This window comes from Monodon monoceros, unplaced genomic scaffold, assembly GCF_005190385.1.
Source record: "Monodon monoceros isolate NGI ecotype Baffin Bay Population unplaced genomic scaffold, NGI_Narwhal_1 Super_Scaffold_6, whole genome shotgun sequence".
Classification (NCBI taxonomy): Eukaryota; Metazoa; Chordata; class Mammalia; order Artiodactyla; family Monodontidae; genus Monodon; species Monodon monoceros.
This window is the reverse complement of record NW_021703783.1, coordinates 92,033,678-92,052,570: the sequence shown is the minus strand read 5'-3', so window position 1 is coordinate 92,052,570 and position 18,893 is coordinate 92,033,678. Positions and strand designations below refer to the sequence as shown.

The 18,893-nt window shown below is 38.7% G+C and overlaps 1 protein-coding gene across 1 annotated transcript in view; it reads left to right on the top strand.

Annotated features, from left to right (window-relative positions):
* ENTHD1 (ENTH domain containing 1) overlaps window positions 1–18,681 on the top strand; it is a 99,002-nt gene extending 80,321 nt beyond the window's left edge. Inside the window, exons 5-6 of the mRNA XM_029204125.1 lie at window positions 5,518–5,916; window positions 18,083–18,681. Coding sequence (XP_029059958.1) covers window positions 5,518–5,916; window positions 18,083–18,681 — 998 coding nt within the window. The remainder of the gene's footprint in view (window positions 1–5,517; window positions 5,917–18,082) is intronic.
* Window positions 18,682–18,893: the final 212 nt, after the last annotated feature.

The following is an 18,893-nucleotide window of genomic DNA, read 5'->3' as shown; positions in this document are numbered from 1 at the left end:
CAGGAGGTGCATGCCCCGGCTTCAGGTAGCTTCCTCACCTGCCTGCACTGATCAGCAGATCTCCAGAGGTCTCTCTGGTACTCTGCCCTACACACTCCTATCATCTTGGCCTCCACAGATGCCCAGCTCCATCTCCTCAATTAGGATACTACTGCACTCCCCCTGGGTTCCCACTTCCTTCTCTGTGGCCTGGAAACTCTCTCCAGGCAGTACACTGGGAAAATCCTTAGGGCTCACCTTCTTTATTTCCTTCTTTCAGGATTCACTGTCCTGTATTGCCTGAAGTTCACAGTCTGGCAACACTGTTTCATTAATTTTGTCCAGTTTCTCAGTTGTTTTAAGCAGTAGGTTAAATCCAGTCTCTGTTCCATCTTAGCCAGAAGAGGAATTCTAATCAGCACCAGCTATTTTAACAGAGTTTCTTCTTTGACCTATGGGCATTTGAAGTGTGTTTTTATTTATTTATTTTTTTGGCTGTGCCACACGGCTTGTGGGATCTTAGTTCCTTGACCAGGGATTGAACTCGCACCCTAGGCAGTGAAAGCGTGGAGTCCTAACCACTGAACCACCAGGGAATTCCCTGAAATGTGTTTTTAAATCTCCAAATATTGGGGAGTTTTTTCTGGGTATATTATTATTTATTTCTAATTCAATTCCACTGGCCAGAGAAGTTAATATAAGATTTCAGGCTTTTAAAGTCTATTGAGATTTGTTTCATGGCTCAGCATATAGTTTATCTTGGTAAACATACCATGTATACTTGCAAATTTACCAAAAAATGTGTATTCCGCAGTGGTTAGGTGTGGTGCTTTATAGATGTGATTAAGTAAAGACAGTTGATAGTGTTGTTTATGTCTTGTGTATCCTGATATTTTGTGTATTCTGTCACTTGCTGAGAGAGGGGTGTCAAAATTGCCAACTGTGATTTGGTTGGGTTTGTCTAATTCTCTCTTTAATTTGATCAGTTTTTGCTTCATTTAGTTTGAAACTCTGTTATACATCTGCATACACATATTATGTTTATATCTTCCAGATGATTGACTCTTGTCATTATGAACTGTCCCTTTTATTCTCTAATAATACCCTTTGTCTTGAAGCCTATTTTATCTGACCTTAATATAGCCACTCAGCTTTTTAATGCTTATTGTTACATGGTATGTCTTTTAAAATCCTTTTACTTTCAATTTACTTGTGACTTTGTTTTTAAACTGTGTCTCTTGTATACGGCATATAATTGGATCTTGTTTTTTATCCAGTCTGGAAAACATGACTGAAAAAAACACTGGTATGGTTGGATTTAGGTCTACTATTTTATTTTCTGCTTGTCCCATCTGTGTTTTGTTCCTCTGTTCTTTCCTTACTGCCTTCTTTTGGGCTAATTCAATACTTTTTAGAATTCCATTTTAATTTATCAATTGGATTTTCAGTTATACCTCTTTGTGTTAATTTTAGTGGTATCTCTAGGGATTAATTTATATATCCTGAACCTTGTGCAGTCCCATTGCATCACCACTTCGCATAAAATGTAAGAATCTTGCAACAATATAGGTCTAATTTACTACCCCATCATTTATGCCATAATTGTAGTATAAATTATATTTACATTTGTTGTACTACTTCACACTGTGTTATAATTTTTTAAACAGTCACATATATTTTAAAGAAATTAAGAGAAAAAATAATATTCTATATTTACCTTAATATTTCCCATTTCTAGCACTCCTTATCCTTCCCAAAGATCCAACTTCCCATCTGGTATAATAATTTTTCTTCAACCTGAAGTACTTCCTTTAGCATTTCTTGTTATAAAGGCCTGCTAGCCATTAATTCTCTTAGTTTTTATTCATCTGAATATGTTTTTATTTTGCCTTCAATTTTAAAGGACATTATTGCTGAATATAGAATTCTGCATTGACAGTTTTTGTTTCCTCTCAGCACGATATATATGTGTGTATGTGTGTGTATGTATATATATATATATATATATATATATTATAATCTGGTAATTAATACAGTTTATTGGCTTTTGCCCTTTTTTGTTTTACCTTTCCTACTCCCTCACTTGTGCTCTTGGGATCACCAGCCAAATCAACTACCTGCATCTAAGTCTTTTTTTCAGAGTCTGCTTTTGGGGGAACCCAAACTGAAACATGTTCAATTTACGTTATGTAAATCTGTATACAGATATACAAATACTTTCTTTTTTTTCCATGAAAAAGACCATTTGCTAAACAAATGTATTCTTTATATTCACTCATTTATTGAGAAGCTGCAGTCTCCTATACATTGTGAAATTGAACTGGTAACTTGTATTATTAGTTATTTTTATGTCTTTGGCACTTAGTGTGTATATGCATGCAAGTATGTATATATATTCTTTCCTTCTACCTATCTACTTATCTATCTCAATAAAATACACACTTGCTCTTAAGTTCATTGACAATTAGAACTATGACTTCTTCTTAAGTATGTCTCTAAACTCTAAGAGTTCAGTGCAAACAGTAGGTGCTCAACAAGCGTTTCCTGATTGATCATTCTTATTTTTAGGCTTCACATACACTATGCATTGTTATACACAAAGTCAACATATAAAATTGATATTAGATAATTTACAAATTAAGGAATTATTAAATTTAACAAATATTTGCACACCTCCTATAGGCAAAAGCATGGTGGAGACTATGAAGTCAGAATGCAGGAACATAATATGGTGTGTGATAGGCTCTATACAGCAAATAATTCAGTGAAAAAATGAGTTTACAGAAATAAATACTATTTCATAGAAGGGAAGGATTAGGATTGAGTGATAGACATGACTGGAAATAGCTTCCAGAAATAGTAATTATTTGAGAAGGACCTTGAGGAATAGGTAGGATTTAAATAGACAGAGAACGGGGAGGGTGTTCCAGTGTTGGAGTGCAGGGTAAGAAATCAATGGTAATAAAGCTAAAGAAAGATGAAATAACACGGAGAATGAGGATAAAGGGACCTGAATGAACATGGGGTGTGTGAGTAACCAAGAGAATGGCCTGACTGAGGGTTAGTTTCCTATTGAGTAACGATAGAAAATAAGCAATGAAGGGCCTTTAAACCCAAGGCATGTAGACTTTGTCACTGAAACAAGAGGGAATTTTTGCAGGATTTTTTTAACGTGAACTATAAATAACTAAAGTAGAGATTGAATTGAAGAGGATCAGTTTGGCATGTTGCACAGAAAGAGCAGGGATGAAACACGGCTGATGGCATAGAAACCCAGTACAACTTGCTGTCTAGAATCTTCAGGCCTCTTTAGCTTTCCGTTTAAGTGAAGATTTTTCTCTTTTAGGTAATCTGTGCATTTAAAATCATTATTTTCCATTTGTCATCATGCTTTCTCTTTTAGATCATAGTATTTTATTCATTTTAAAAGGTTATCAGTTTTTTAAAAAGTCTAAGTAACCAGAAGATTGCATTCTGTTCTTTCTGGACTATTGAGAAAGGGGGCTGATAGAAACATAATGACTCCAGTCTGGTTTTTTTCATTGAATTTTAATATTTTTTTTTGTTCTTTTGTAATTTTAAACTTTTGTACTAAACTTTAAAATTATGGTTATACAGATGACTTTATACATCCCAATTCTGAGATTTAGATGGAGTGTTATTATGAATATTGTCATCAGAAAGTCATTGTCACTCTGAATTATCTTAGTTTACATATTGCTAAATTTCAAGATGCTTTCATTACTTATAGAAAGACTTTCCTCCTAAGAAAAATTAAAGTCAATGGAAAAATATTTAACTAAAATTCACTTTTTAGGAATGCTTTTATGTCAATCTGGTGATGTACACATGCACTTTGGGATACCATTGATCTCATACTCTATCTACTAAGAATATATTAATTTTTTAAAGAACGTTTATCAGCTAGGTATATAACTTGATCATATGCACATCAGGAATATTTTAGAAGTTATTAAGTAGTTAAACTATATTCAATTTAAAAAACAAAGGCATTACCTTTTTTTATTCTTGTGCTTCAGTTTGGCTTTTCACTCAACAAGCACTTATCAAACACATCCTATGGGAATGGCACTGTTGTGTGCTGCGGCATAAAGAAAACTCCTAGTAAGGTCTCCTCAAGGAGCCTGTTTTCAGGTGGGCAGCCAGACTTGTAGTTAACAAGATGAAGTGTTACAACTGCGCACAGGGCTCCGAACAGGATATGGTAAGATAAACAATAATAGGATTAGGCGAGGAAAAAAAATCAGGGCAAGCTTTATAGAGAAGGTGAGAGTTGAGTTGAGTTTTAAAAGATGAAAAAGTTTGGAGATGAGAGGTCTGGGAAAAAATGGAATTCCTGGTAGAGGTAATGATTTAGGTTTCTTGAACTGTCTGATTCTGTGGTAAACTAGCAACACTTTTGCCCAGGTTAGCCTCCAACTGTGGATGAAAATGGAAAGGAAGGTTAGAGTCAAAGAGAATTTGTTTTTCTTTATAATAACTCAGAGCCTGCGCGTGATGATAATAAGCGTCTCACTGCACACTGTGAGGTGTGTTGTCATGCACATTGTGTTATGTAAACACTTGATAGCAACTTACTTAATTCCTGTTGCCTCCTCTCTTTTGGGAGCTCAAATGAGACAGTCTTCCTCTTGCCCTCTCTCAGTTTTCTTTCTTTCCATATCCAATTTCAGATGAAACTATCTGAGAGCAAGTCCCTAGCACTGACAGTGTTGATAACAATTTGCATCTAGAAACTTGGACCAGGCTCATAATTCATATTCAGTAATATTTCCATATCAGACCCACCCTAAATTCCAGATCCTCTCCATTCTTTCAATTCCTTCAATTTGTAATAAATATTATTTGTCCGTTGTATTCCAGGTACTTTGCCTGTTATATTCTAGGTACTTTGGTAATATTAATGAATAAAAGGGACAAAGATCCCTGACCTGATGGAACTTACATTTTAGTAATCATCACAACTGCTCTGGAAAATTGCTTTTTTTCTCCCACAGAGATTTATCATGAAAATTAGGTTGCTATCTAAGAGAGTGATTTTCTTTTACGGGCTTTGTATAGACACTGGGGTGGGAAGACATTTTTTATTTCTGGGGAAAAAGGCTTTTTTGTAGCTGGGGGTTCTGTAAGGCTAGACCAGTATGATGTGGCATATTTTCTCTAGTTTATCTTGTAAGAGATGAAGGTTTGAAGGCACTAAAAATATAGTGGTTTCAGAGACAGATAAGTGGGTGAAGGGAGAAATATTTAAAGACAAGTTATTTGAAGCTTTCCTTGACTTGGCTTCAGTGAGGAGAAAGAAAGAGAAGACAGCCACCAAATGACTAGTGCATCAATTATAGCTTGGGTATACTTTATACAGACAGAATAGAAACATAGTAAGAAAGTAGAAACGACTAAATAGGAGAGAATTCTGTTATGGCATAAAAAAATCCAATTATTAAAAATGCAGTAAATTTGAAATAGAGTATTTTCAGTTTTATTTTTTGTTTATAGTTCTTATTTGTTACTTCACAGATGCTGTGCCTGTTCCCTCAGAAGAAAGCCCATCTCTGCAGACAAGTGTGAGTTTCGACAAGAAATCAGACAGTACCATTACAAATACTGTAATAGAAAACCCTTTGCAAACGTCTCTAGAAAAGCAGCCAGCTGCAAAAAGTTTTGAAACATTGACAACTTTACCAGCATTTTGGCCATCTAGTAAAGAAGAGTTCATCAACCCTAATTTAAGGATATCAAAGTCGGATTCTGCTTTCTATAACCAGGGCTCTGTGGAGACACTCTCTGTCTCTCCCTCATTCAAAACACTTGACCCAGTGAAACAGACTGTAATAATCAGTAAGGACCATCAGAAGCGAACAGAATCCGGCCTGGTTCAGATGGAGGATGAAAGCCTCAAGACCTTAACCACGTGGGGTGAGTCTACAAAAAACCTCTTTTGAAGTACTCTTCTTTTACTTTTCTCTGCTTTCTGTCTCCTGTTTTTGTTCCCTCGTTTTACTCTCCATCCATTGGTATTAAGAGACGTACTTGAGCTGGGGAAGTCCCCTTTTATTAAAGGGCTAATAGCAGTTCATCTTTGTGGATTACAAGTGCTTGATTGAAGCACACGTTCTGAACAGTTTTGATGCAGAACAAATTAGAAAGAACTAGCATTAAAGAAGAGCTTCCTGTTAAACATTTAGGCTAGTTGTTAAAAAACTATATGAAAAAAATTGTTTAGTATGTATATCAGTATATATACACACACACCTATATATATATATATATATATATATATATATATATATAGGAACACATGCATATGTGTGTGTGTGTTTTCCCTTTTTTAAAAGAGTTGTGTACTGATTCCAAAAACAGGTGGAGAATCTCTTCCCTTTTCTGTCTTACAAAACATTAAGAGGGTTGCAGTATTCTTTAGACTGGATGATAAAGGATAAAGCCAGTTGAGATTCCAGGTCGTTGGCCATCAGATATTAAATCCTACATTTTTATAATTATACTTTCTTCTGTAAAGTTAATTAGTAAAAGAATAACTTGTTTGCTGGTGCATTTTTCAAAGACTAAGTAGTTTATTCTTATATATGATAATGCTAATTAACTCATATAAATATAAAGTTTTTAATATAAATCTTATAAACTTTCTCAAATTCAGGTCACAAGTACAATATAAATACAAACAATGGAAGCCAAAATGTTGAGGTTAAAGAAATTTATCTTGGTGCTAGTAAGGCCAGTGAATAACAAAAGACTCTTCTTACTGCTCTTTCCAGAACGTTTTGAATTGAGTAGCCTAAAAATAAGACTAATTCTTAGTTTTGTCACCAGATCAGCTTTTCTGCTGAGACTGCTGATGGAGAACCCAGTTAGTACTGGTTATGATGGCCATGTTAGTTTATGTGCATGGCTGTCCCCTGGGAAGTTATTTTGATTCATTTCTTTCACAAATACCACAAAAAGAAAATTGAAAATAAATTTTGGTCACTGCTTGTGTACCAAGTACATTTAATTATAAAAATTAGCAAGAAGTTCCTCTAAAACCAGTTAACAAGGAAGACTTCTTCTCCTACTTAAAATGAAGTAGATAGCATTAGTCTAATCCTCCCCCCAAAATACTGGTTAAAGCTGGAAAACTATTAGAAGTCATCGTAAAGCAACCAAGGTAGAAAACACATGATGGGTCAGGATCCTAGGAAAAAGGATTGTGATATTGTGATATAATAAGAAATATATATTTGGTCTTCATCACTGATTCCTGGCACAGAGCTCCTGAAACGCTTGTAATTTCCTGAGTGATAGGAGAGAGAGGAGCATCTTTTGTTATTCATAATAAGCCCTTTCAAGCCCACCCCTGACCTGTGGGGAGAGGAGAGGGGGTGGATGCTGAGTTAATCATCAGGGGACAGTGATTTGGTCAATCATGCCTCCGTATTGGAACTTCTATAAAAACCCTAAACAACGGGGTTTAGAGTGCTTCCTGGTTGGGGAACACATAAAGGTTCTGGGAGGATGGCACACCTGGAGAAGACATGGCAGCTCTGTGCCCCTATCCCATACCTTGCCCTATGCATTTCTTCCATTTGGCTGTTTCCTCATAAACCAGTAATAGTAAGTAAAGCATGTTCCTGAGTTTTGTGAGCCATTCTAGCAAATTATCAAACCCAAGGAGGGGACCATGGGATCCTTCAACTTATAGTCAACAGATCAGAAATAGAGGAGGCCTGAACTTGCAATTGGCATCTGAAATGGGGGGCAGTCTTGAGGGTTTAAGCCCTTAATCTCTGGGGTCTGCACTAACTCTGGGTAGTTAGTGTCAGAATTGAATTAAATTGTAGGACACCCAACTGGGTGTCCACAGAGCACAGGAGAAATCCTTCGTGTGGAAAGCCCACACGTTTGGTGTCAGAAGTGATGTGAGAAGAGTGGGAAACTAGTTCACATTTAGTTGGTCCCACATTCACCTCTGTTTTCCCTGCTTGCATCGTTTGCTTATTAGCAGAGCAGGATGATAGAAGCCGAGGGAAAATTAGAGGCCTGGGCTTTCCACAGTCTCACTGAGCTTGGGAGGTAGGGTTGGAGTTTTGGACTTCCAAGGTGTCAGGGACTCAAGGGGCCAATATTCCAGAGGGGAGGGAATCACAGAGAAAAGTCCATAAGTCTTTGTGTAATTTCTTACTGTTACATCTGCCTGCTGCTAAACTGCTCATGTTCTGGATAAGATGCCAAGAAACGAAATGGGAAGCAGCCAACCTGTTTAGCCAACCTAAATGGGAAGAGGCTGACGAGCTAATCAGAGATTCTCATAATCTTGTGGCACTGAGACAGAGGTTGGAGTTCAGGATATGCCAAATTGCAGGGGCTCTGGTAAATACTCTGTGCTTTCAGCTGGGCTCTCTAACAGGCTACACCCTAAGCATCAGAAGTACACTCTAGGAGTAAGGACAAGCCAGAAACAGAACAGCCCTCCCAAATGCTGAAACCGAACTTCAGCTAGAGCAAAGTGTCTGGAAGACAATGAAATCCTTTCTTGAGAGCTGCTACAATTTTTCATGCATAATGTTTGGCATTCAACAAAAAATTACCAGGCATACCAGGAAATGACCAAATGACCAGAAATACAGGAGAAAACAGACAACGGAAAGAGACTCACAAATAATCGAGATACTGAAGTTATAAGATAGGTACTTTAAAATAATTATGATTAATATAATCAAGAAAACAGAGGAAAAGATGGGGAATTTCATCAGAATAGAATACTACTCTCTATAAAAAAAAGAATCAAGTGAATTCATGAATTCCAAAGCCGAAAAATATAGTAACTGAAATTAATACCTTGAGGGTACTGTTCAGTGCACATGGCCTGAGATGTCAAAAGAGAGAGTTCAGCACTGGCAGAGAAGCTGAAAATTTATGAGGGAAACCCTGAAAGGGAGGGAGACTCAGATGGAGTCTCAGATTCCATTTATAAACTCTGCCCAAATCCTTGACTGACTGCTAAACTGTATGTGTAAGGGAAGACCCCAGTGACTCGTGGAAAAAAAAAAGAACACTGGAAATTATAAATATGTGGGTAAATATAAAATACTATATATTTTATTTTTAATTCTAATTTGAAAAGTAACATACAACTCTTTAAAGCAAAAAATTTTAATACTGTATTTTGGGTTTTAAAACTTATGTAAATGTAATTACATCACAACATAGCACAAAGAATGGCTGAATTGCATAGTTGTTAATGGCACAGGTTCTGGAGTCAGACTGCCTGGGTTCATAATCTCAACTCAACCACTAATTGTGTGACCTTAGGCAAGGCCCTTGACCTCTCTGCATGTCAGTATCTCCATCTATAGGACAGAAGTCATGATGGCACTGCCACATGGAACACAGAGGCCGTTATAGGAAAGGATTCGAGGTGAGAGAAAGGAGACAAGAGCCGGTGGGTGAGGTAGGGGGAGAGATCCCAAGATGGAGCATGATGTGGGGAAGGCAGACAAGAATCCAGACCAGAAAGAGAGTCACCTCATGCTGCGGGCCTGTAAGGAAAGAGGAGAAAGGCTGTACCAGATGTGAGGGAAGGGTTTTGTTGTTTTTAATAATTTAAATGCGTTGAGCCTTCGTGGGCCACACTCTATGTGTCATGGCCTCAGTATCTTATTGTCTGAGGTCACCTGCCAAGCCTGAGGGTTTGGAGTGGTAAAAGGGCTGTGAAGAGACTGGAGATTTAGAACAGCCAATCTAGAGAATGGAGGAGGGAGCTGATAAGACACTGAGAAGACGGAGGAGGAGTAATTTGTAGTCCAGATTTGCAGCCGCCTGTGCTTTTCTCCTGTAGTGCTGAGCATCCCAGGGATAGGAATGAAGAGGGTAGATATTTAAATTGAAATAGGATTAGGACAGGGATTGGGGAACTGCAGCCTCTTGGTCCACAGCCTGTTTTTGTAAATAAAGTTTTATTGGAAAACAGCCCCACTACTCAGCTCGCATATTGTCTTTGGCTGCTTTTGTGCTACATCAGCACAGCTGAGTAGTTCAAACAGAGACTGTATGTACCACAAAGCCTATAAGATTTACTCTCTGGTCCTTTATATAAAAGGTTTGCTGACTCCTGAATTAGGAATTAGTAGCAGGTAAGGCAGAAGATGTATTGGCAAGGGGGTAGCTAGAAAATGGCTGAAGTGATGGATCCTGGGATTCTAGACTGGACAAGAAAGGAGCCAGAACTAGGAGGCACTGATAGAGAGAAAATAGAAGGATCGTTGCATCTGTTGTCTCAATGAGGCCAAAGTGTAGATGTATTAAAAGGAATGTAAAAGGAATCTAAAAGGCTGGAAGTAATTGAGAAGAAAAGTAATCTTGGAAAACAAGATTTCAGAGTAGGGCAGTTGTGAGTGATGATATATTCTAGGGAATACTTAGAGGAATGGCTGAAGGTCATTGTGGTTGAGGAATTCAAGAAATGATGAGGCTAGGATGGATGGCTAGTCTCAGATGATGGAGGATAAAGAAGATAGTACCTATTTCCTGGTTTTCTTTTAAGAAATATTTGTTTACATGAAGGCTCCAGGTCTGATGTTATAAACTCTTTGGAGATAATGAGCTGGGCAAATTAAAAAATACTTGCACACTCGTATTTTAGCAGTTCGCAAATATCAGGGACGCTGTTGAGGCAGCCACCTAATACACTTTAGTGTCTTTACTGAATGAGAGGGATGGATTTGCTGCAGCGACCTCCTTTGACCCTTTGATGATAAATAACTGTTCCTAGAACAGCCCATTCCTTCTGCTCCTCTGTTTATTTGGAGCTCAAACTATTGTTTTAGGAGTTAGTTTATCATGCATGCTAAAAAGGAAGCAGGAGCTAGTAAGTACTTAGAAGCCAGATCTGGTGGCAGGCAGCTTTCATTATAGTCTCATAAGCCACAGTTAGGGTAAGTGTGTTAGACGCATTGGATTTTACTTTCTAATTTGGGGGAGGAAAAAAAAAATCTATACATTCTCATGTTGGGATAGTTGTGAGCATTCTCACTGGCTTCGTCCTTTCTTTCTGTCTCATCGGTTCCGTTTTCTTACTCTGAATTTCAGCAGTAGTTGTTCTTTGTAGCTGTGTTTCAGTTCACCTTTGCTGGGGAAAGAAACCAAACATGACACACACACAAAAGACTCATTAACCATACCTTTTTCTTTTGGGCTATAAAAGCCTTCAGAGCTAGAACAATTAACAATTTCCCTAACAAATGGGGAAAATGATAGAAAACAGTTCTGCAGACCATCTCAGCTAACTCTGAGCTACTGGTCAGGCTGATTCAGAAGCACCGCGCAGAGCAGAGCATTGAAGGGAGAGGGGAGTCTTATCACCTGCCCGGGAAGTCACAGCGCACGTGCTCCCTGTACCCCAGACACGGCCCGACAACGCTTCCAGCTGTGCAGCCCCTGCCTGCTTTTGTACAGACAAAAAGACACACTGATTTGATTTTTTTAATTTAGTGAACCAAACTTATACTTCATAGGTAAGTGAGTAAACTCACCTTTAATCCAGTAATCCAATTTTCCTAATACAAATGTAGCATAAGTGATTTATAATCACTTATAATGAGGCAGACTTATTAGCATTTCTCTGTGTTACTCCTAAATCTGGTTCTTTTGTGTAGCTTATTTATGATAATGGCATTAAAAATAAAATTTCAAATATTACATTAAAAAAATTGAGATCTAATTCATGTACCATAAAATGCACTGTTTTAAAGTGGACAATTTAGTGGTTTTCAGTATATTCTTAGAGTTGTACAGCCATCACTACTGATTCCAGAACGTTTCCATGACCCTCAAAAGTCCTGTACAGGGACTTCCCTGGCGGCGCAGTGGTTAAGAATCACCTGCCAAGGCAGGGCACATGGGTTTGAGCCCTGGTCCGGGAATACCCCACATGCCACGGAGCAACTAAGCCAGTGCCCCACAACTCCTGAGCCTGCGCTCTAGAGCCCGCAAGCCACAGCTACTGAACCCTCACGCCACAACTACTGAAGCCCGCGTGCCTAGAGCCCATGCTCCGCAACAAGAGAGGCCACCGTGATGAGAAGCCTGCACACCGCAACAAAGAGTAGCCCCTGCTCGCCACAACTAGAGAAAGCCTGCGAGCAGCAACGAAGACCCAACACAGCCAAAAACTCAATCAATCAATTAATTAATTAATTAATAATAAAAAAAAAGTCCTGTACACATGAGCGGTCACTCCCAGTCCCCCTCACCCCAGCCCCTGGCAACCACTATCTCCTTTCTGTCTCTCTGGATTTGTCTGTTCTGGACATTTCATATGATGGAGTCATGCAATATGTGGCCTTCTGTGACTGATTTCTTTCACTGAGCATCATGTTTTCAAGGTTTATCCATGTTGTAACAAATCAGTACTTCATTCCTTTTTATGGCTGAATAATATTCCAATGTATAGATAAACACATTTTATTTATCCCTTCATCAGTTGATGGACATTTGAGTTGTTTCCACTTTTTGGCTGTTACGAAGATTTTTGTAAATGTCTCATTTTTTTAACCATAGAACAAAATCAGAATAGTTTAATTCACGTGTGTAGGTAACTTGACAGCCATTATATATCAGTGAGGAAGACTGAAAGAGATGAACTGGAGAATGAAAAAAAAAAAATCCCTCTGTTGTACAGTGAACTGTTTAGTTGACCAAAGACCTGCTGCTAGCAGAAAAATTTCCATTTACTGCTAAAGAGAGTTTTTAAATATTTCCAGAAGTGTATTTGTCATTTTACTTTTGCAGCCCAGTACTTCCAAATGCTTTTTAAGTTTAAAATTGTAATATGATAATTAACAGACCCAATGTTATTCGTGAGTATAAAAAGTTAGAGATAACACATCAGCATTTGGAATAATTTTGTCAGTGCTATATTCAAGTGAGTGCAACATTCATTAGCATGCATGTATCACACAGTGAGATTTTTATAACCAGCCATTTACAGCAGCTTATTTGCAATATTCTCTGCATTTCGGCTCTGGGGGGTGGACTGTATGAAGAGGATGCTTGTTAACAAATAACCTCCTTAGTGAGCCAGAGAAGGGTCACTAAACAGGCAGGGAGATGCACCCTGAAGTGCAGTGTGCAGTGTCTGGTACAGCTGCGGCGTGTTTGGAAACAAAAGTAAATTGGCCTGCAGCAATTAGAGATGAAGTGGCTTTTTATGAGCAAAAGGATCCTGTAGCCTATGAATCAAAGCTGCAGAACTGTAAACAGTGAGAAGCTATTTACTCAGCAGTTGTAGCTACGAAGCAGAAGAAAGGTGGGCATACAGTAAAAAGCAGTGATTCTCAAACCTGAGCATGCAACAGAAACACAGGTTTGTTAAAACTCCTGAGCCCAACCCATCCTCGCAAGTGTCTGATTCAGTTGGTCCGGGGTGGGGCCCAAGAAGTTCATCTCTAACAAATAACCAGGTGATGTTGCTGCTGCTCCTGGTTCAGGAATCACACTCTGAGAAACACTACACATAAAGTGGAATACCAGATACTCATCACGTCATACACGTGTGACTATCATAACTGTGTTATCTTTACATATATAACATTATATTAATATTTGACTCAAATATTATTTTCTTCCTGGCCTTCTTAAATATTCCTTATGAAATCATTCTTCCTGACCAGAGTGAATTATTTCTAGAATAGTTTCTTAGTACTCTTAACATACGTGTTTTGGGTCCTAGAATCTTAGAATCTCACCAAGGATATATAGTTCTGTCACATGATGCGTTGATCTTGCCTGAAACATTCCTGCCAAATGGTCATTCAGGCTGTGCATGAGCTCCATGAGTATCAAGAAACTCACCACTTCCCAAAGCAGCTCATTTCATGTGTGGAAAACCATGACTATTAAAAAGTTTTCTTTTTTAAATTGGGCTGAAATCTCTTTTCCTATTACTTTCACCTGTTAACCCCAGTTCCAACTTGTGCACAATATGAGAAAAGGGAGATAAATATTACTAAGATTTTGTGACTATTTTCCAATAACCAAATATAGCCTCTTACCCTTTGTCCTCCTATCCCTTTTTGAATAAAGATTTGCATATCCATCAACCATTCCTTATGTATCTTTATATAAGGAATGGTTGTCATATTTCCTCATCATCCTGGTTGCCTGCCTTCTCAATTTTATATCCAGAATTTAACATAATTCTCTAATACTGTAAAAATAATTATAGTAGAATGGTGTGGACTTAGAGCTTAGTGGGTTAGATTATATGGTTTAACATCAGAGACTAGAATTTGAGTCTCATCTCTGCCCCTTTTTAGTCCTGTGATCTTAGGAAAGTTTCTTTGCCTCTTTGAGATACCTTTGCCTCATGTTTTAAATGGGGCTATAGGGACTTCGCTGGTGGTGCAGTGGTTAAGCATCTGCCTGCCAATGCAGGGGACACAGGTTCAAGCCCTGGTCCGGGAAGATCCCACGTGCCACAGAGCAGCTGAGCCCGTGTGCCACAATTGCCGAGCCTGCACTCTGGAGTCCGAGAGCCACTACTACTGAGCCCACGTGCCACAACTCCTGAAGCCTGCACGCCTGGAGCCCATGCTCTGCAACAAGAGAAGCCACCGCAATGAGAAGCCTGTGCACTGCAGCACGGAGTGGCCCCCGCTCACCGCAACTAGAGAAAGCCCGTGTGTAGTGTGCAGCAATGAAGACCCAACACGCCAAAGATAAATTTATTTAAAAATAAAATAAAATAAATGGGGCTTCCCTGGTGGCGCAGTAGTTGAGAGTCCACCTGCCGATGCAGGGTACGCGAGTCTGTGTCCCGGTCCGGGAGGATGCCACGTGCCACAGAGCGGCTGGGCCCGTGAGCCATGGCCGCTGAGCCTGCGCGTCTGGAGCCTGTGCTCCGCAGCGGGAGAGGCCACGGCAGTGAGAGGCCCGCGTACTGCAAAAAATAAAAATAATAAATAAATTAATTAATTAAAATAAATGGGGTTATAAAGCCTACTCCACATGTTGTTATTGGAGTGTGGTGCTAAATAAAGAGAATTAGAAAATAGTTATTTGAAAAGCAATTTAAATCCTTAGACTTTTCCTCCATGCCAAACAGATGAACAATTGCCCTGAATATTCACCCACTCTCACAACCTCTGGCAGAAGCCTGGAGATTTGTTTTCTGGAGAAGGTAGGTGGAGGGTCTCTGAAATGAGAGATGCTAGGTAGAGTTGAGTGTGCAGGTCCTATAACAAACACTACAGGATTAAGTGACCATATGCAAACCAAATGCTGAATGCTGAGAACCCCGTCTCCTTTCCCTGCTAGACTCCCAGCACACTGAGAGCCAGATCTTTACCTTCTAGGCAGGAGAGAGAAACTGTTCTCACAAGAACCTATAACCCTCAGAGGAAAGAACCAAAGATACTGACATTAGTGGTTCCCCAACAGATGACCCACTGAAGTGACTATACACTGAAGCTCAGTGTTGACAAGTCTCCCACTTACACTCAGAGCTTCCAATCAACTTTGTAATTTTTCGCTCTTAATCATAAGCAGACAGCAAGGTGTCCAGACATCTGAAAGAAACTTCTAACGTGGAACATCGAAACAAGGGATAAGAATATGTGGCACCCATGAAACAAAAACAGGGTGCTACAAAAAGAATTTCTGAGAACCCCCAAATAATAGCTCCTGGAAATTAGAAATATAATAGCAGAAATTAACAACTCAGTGGTAGGATTGAAAGCTAAAGTTGACAAAACTCTCTGAGGAAGTAGAGCACAAAGACAAATGTAGGGAAGATGGGAGACAAGATTAGAGGACTAGTCCAGGAGATCTAACACCTGGACTAGTTAGAGGTTCAGAAGAAGAACACAGAGAAAACAGAGAGGAGAAAATAAATTATTAAAGCAGTAAAGAAAAGTTTCTAAAGCTGAAGGAAATGAGTTCCTGATTAAAAGTCAGTTGACTTTCAGTTGACCTCAATGAAGTCACCCTTGGGGCACACAGAGAAGCCTCCAAACACGGTGGACAAAGAGGAAATTCCATGAAACTTCAGAGATAAAACCGTTACATACAGTTATATACAATGAATGGAATGACTCCCACTCCAGAGCAGCAACACTGGAAGCAAGAAGACAGTGGAATTCTGCCTTCACAATTCTGAAAGAAAGGATTTCTGGCCCAGAATTTTTTACCTAACCAAATATCATTAAGCCTAAAAGTAGAACACGGACATTTTCAGACACGCGAGTTCTCAAAATTTTACTTCTCGCGCATCCTTTTTCAGTGAACTACTGGAGAACGTGCTACTCCAGCACGAGAGTAGACCAAGAAAAAGAGAAAGACCTGGGATATAGAAAACAGGAGGATGGCGAAGGGACATGTCAGATGACAGCTGTGAGTGGAGCTCAGAGTGTCGCTGTGTGACTCAGAACACAGATATGCTGAGGCTTTCGTCATTGGCATGCCCATTACCACATACCGTCTTTTTAATCCAAGGATAGAATGTCTGGATAGGCCTGACCTAGAGTCCTAAGTGTGCTTGTCCTGTCTTGACCATGTGTGCATGAAGTTCCTACTTTCCTTTTTGTGTCCTGCTGCTGCATCAGCTGAGAATACTCATTTCACCCCCCAAAAGTTTTGTGATGGGCATTCTTTCCTGAGAACTGGAGATAGGCCTCAGAGAGCTTTGAAGCAGAAAACAGAAGCTGCCTGCCCTGGCCACGTGTTTTACAGGAGGTCCAATTTAGTTTAGAGGGACATGAATATGTAAAATAAAATTACTATAGAAAGATAAGTGCTAAATGGTAAGCATTAATTCCCCTCTTCTATGACTTACAGTGAACACGCTTGTTTTGTTTTGTTTTTTAAGTAACAAGCCCAGAGTTAGTTACAAAGACTTTAACATGGAATTTGCCAATTTTTACCACCTAAGACATAAGTGAATGTAAATAGACATTCCAAGGAGACAAGAAAAAGTTCTGTGCCCAAGGAAGTTTGGAAAACACTTGAATAAATTACAGGTGGCCCTGGAACAACATGGGTTTGAACTGCATGGGTCTACTTATACATGATTTTTTTCAATAAACGTGGAGTACAGTACTACAGGATCTGAGGTTGATTGAATCTGCTGATTCAGAACCTTGGATATGGAGGGCCAACTGTAAAGTTATACAGGGATTTTCAAATGTGCAGAGGACCAGCGCCCCTAACCCCCATGTTGTTCAAGGGGCAGCTGTACTGCCGATTTCTCAGAACCTTAAATATGCTAACGGACATTATTAATCTCCTAATGGGAGGCACAGTATGCAATTGGCTAGTCTTGACTTTGAAGCCCTGTTCTCACAAAACATCTTTTTACATCTTAAGGAACACAGTGTTCCCCAGAACAGTTTGGGAAATAATGATTTGGAATGAAGTGTGAAAGAAGAGATTTAATATGATTTTGCCTGAAGGGAAGTTTAAAACGTTATCAGATTTTTAATTTTATGGAAAATAGGCTTAGAATGCTTTTTATTTTACTTACAGTTTCTTGGTGGAAAAAAAAAATTATATACATGTGCTGAAGTGTCCTGGATCTCAGATGGGTTGGACTCAGTCTTGACTATATTTGACCATTAAGAGAAAAAGACTAGTTTTATAACTGTGGGGTACTTGTAGTTGGTTGTTCATTTTGCCATAATATTTTCTGTCAAAAAAAAAATGAAGGAATCTAAGTTACAGGTTTCTCACACTTTCTACTTTAAATGTCAACTTAAAATGCTGGCAGTGAGTAGAATACCGTGTAATACTTTACTTTTCTGCTCTCTCTGATAAGTGTAGTGTAAAAATATATTGGGCAACGTTTGAGAGTCAAGATGAATATTGATATTCCTATTTTAGTTTCATTTCCGTGGAATTATTGACACATAAACACAGCTTCAGATTTTCTCTGTTTCTTGCTTTGGGTTTATTTGGGCTTATTATGACTATTTAACATATAAAATTCTAAGTAATTTATTTAAGTTGAGACCAGATAGGATTTTACATTGTAAAATTATTTTAGCTATTACTGTCATTTGTATGTTGCCTAATCTTTATCATTTATACATTTTAGTTTCAACTGCCTCTAAGGGAGCATCCTCCTTTTCTACTTTATCCATGTCATCTCCTGATTCAGCCTCTCCAAAGAAGTCTGTTCATCTCTCACCCCCAATTTTGGCCGGACCTTCCTTCTGGAGTTCGTTCCATCAACAATCTTCTTCTGCCTCTGTTAAAGATAAGACAGCCAGGGTTCATCACCCTTTTGCTCCTAGGGGTCCACTGTCCTCTGATGAAGAGGAAAATGACCACCTCAACCTACTGGAAATTCTTCCAGACAACTCTGATTCTGCCAAAAAGAAGACAAGTCCTATTTCTAGCAGTAATTGGGTAGCATTTTCCACCCAAAATGTAGACCATTTCACCTCTATGTCCTGTTCTAGTTTTCAGGCAACCAAAGACCTGCCTAGGGAGCCTGAAACAAACGATTCCACTAACGTTCTTCTAAGGGAGGTGAAAAATGCAATAGTTAAATTACATGAAGATCTGAGCACGGTGATACAAGAACTTAATGTCATCAATAACCATCTGGTAAACATGAGTGGGAATAGTCCACAAATAAACAAGTCTCTGCGGTCTCCCCAGTATTCTGAGGGGTGCTCACATCAAGTCTAACAATCTCAATAGCCATTTTTTTATAGAACTCATGTGGTGTCACTTCCCAAGGACTAAGAAATTAACCTTTTATAGTTTCTCATTACTATGGTAAAAATAGGGTTGTTGGTTTGATTTTTCCTTGTCAGGTTTATTAAACAAGTATATTTCAAACCAATAAATTCATTTGGGTGGTTTATTTTTTACAGAGACAAAGAATCACCTTTGATAAT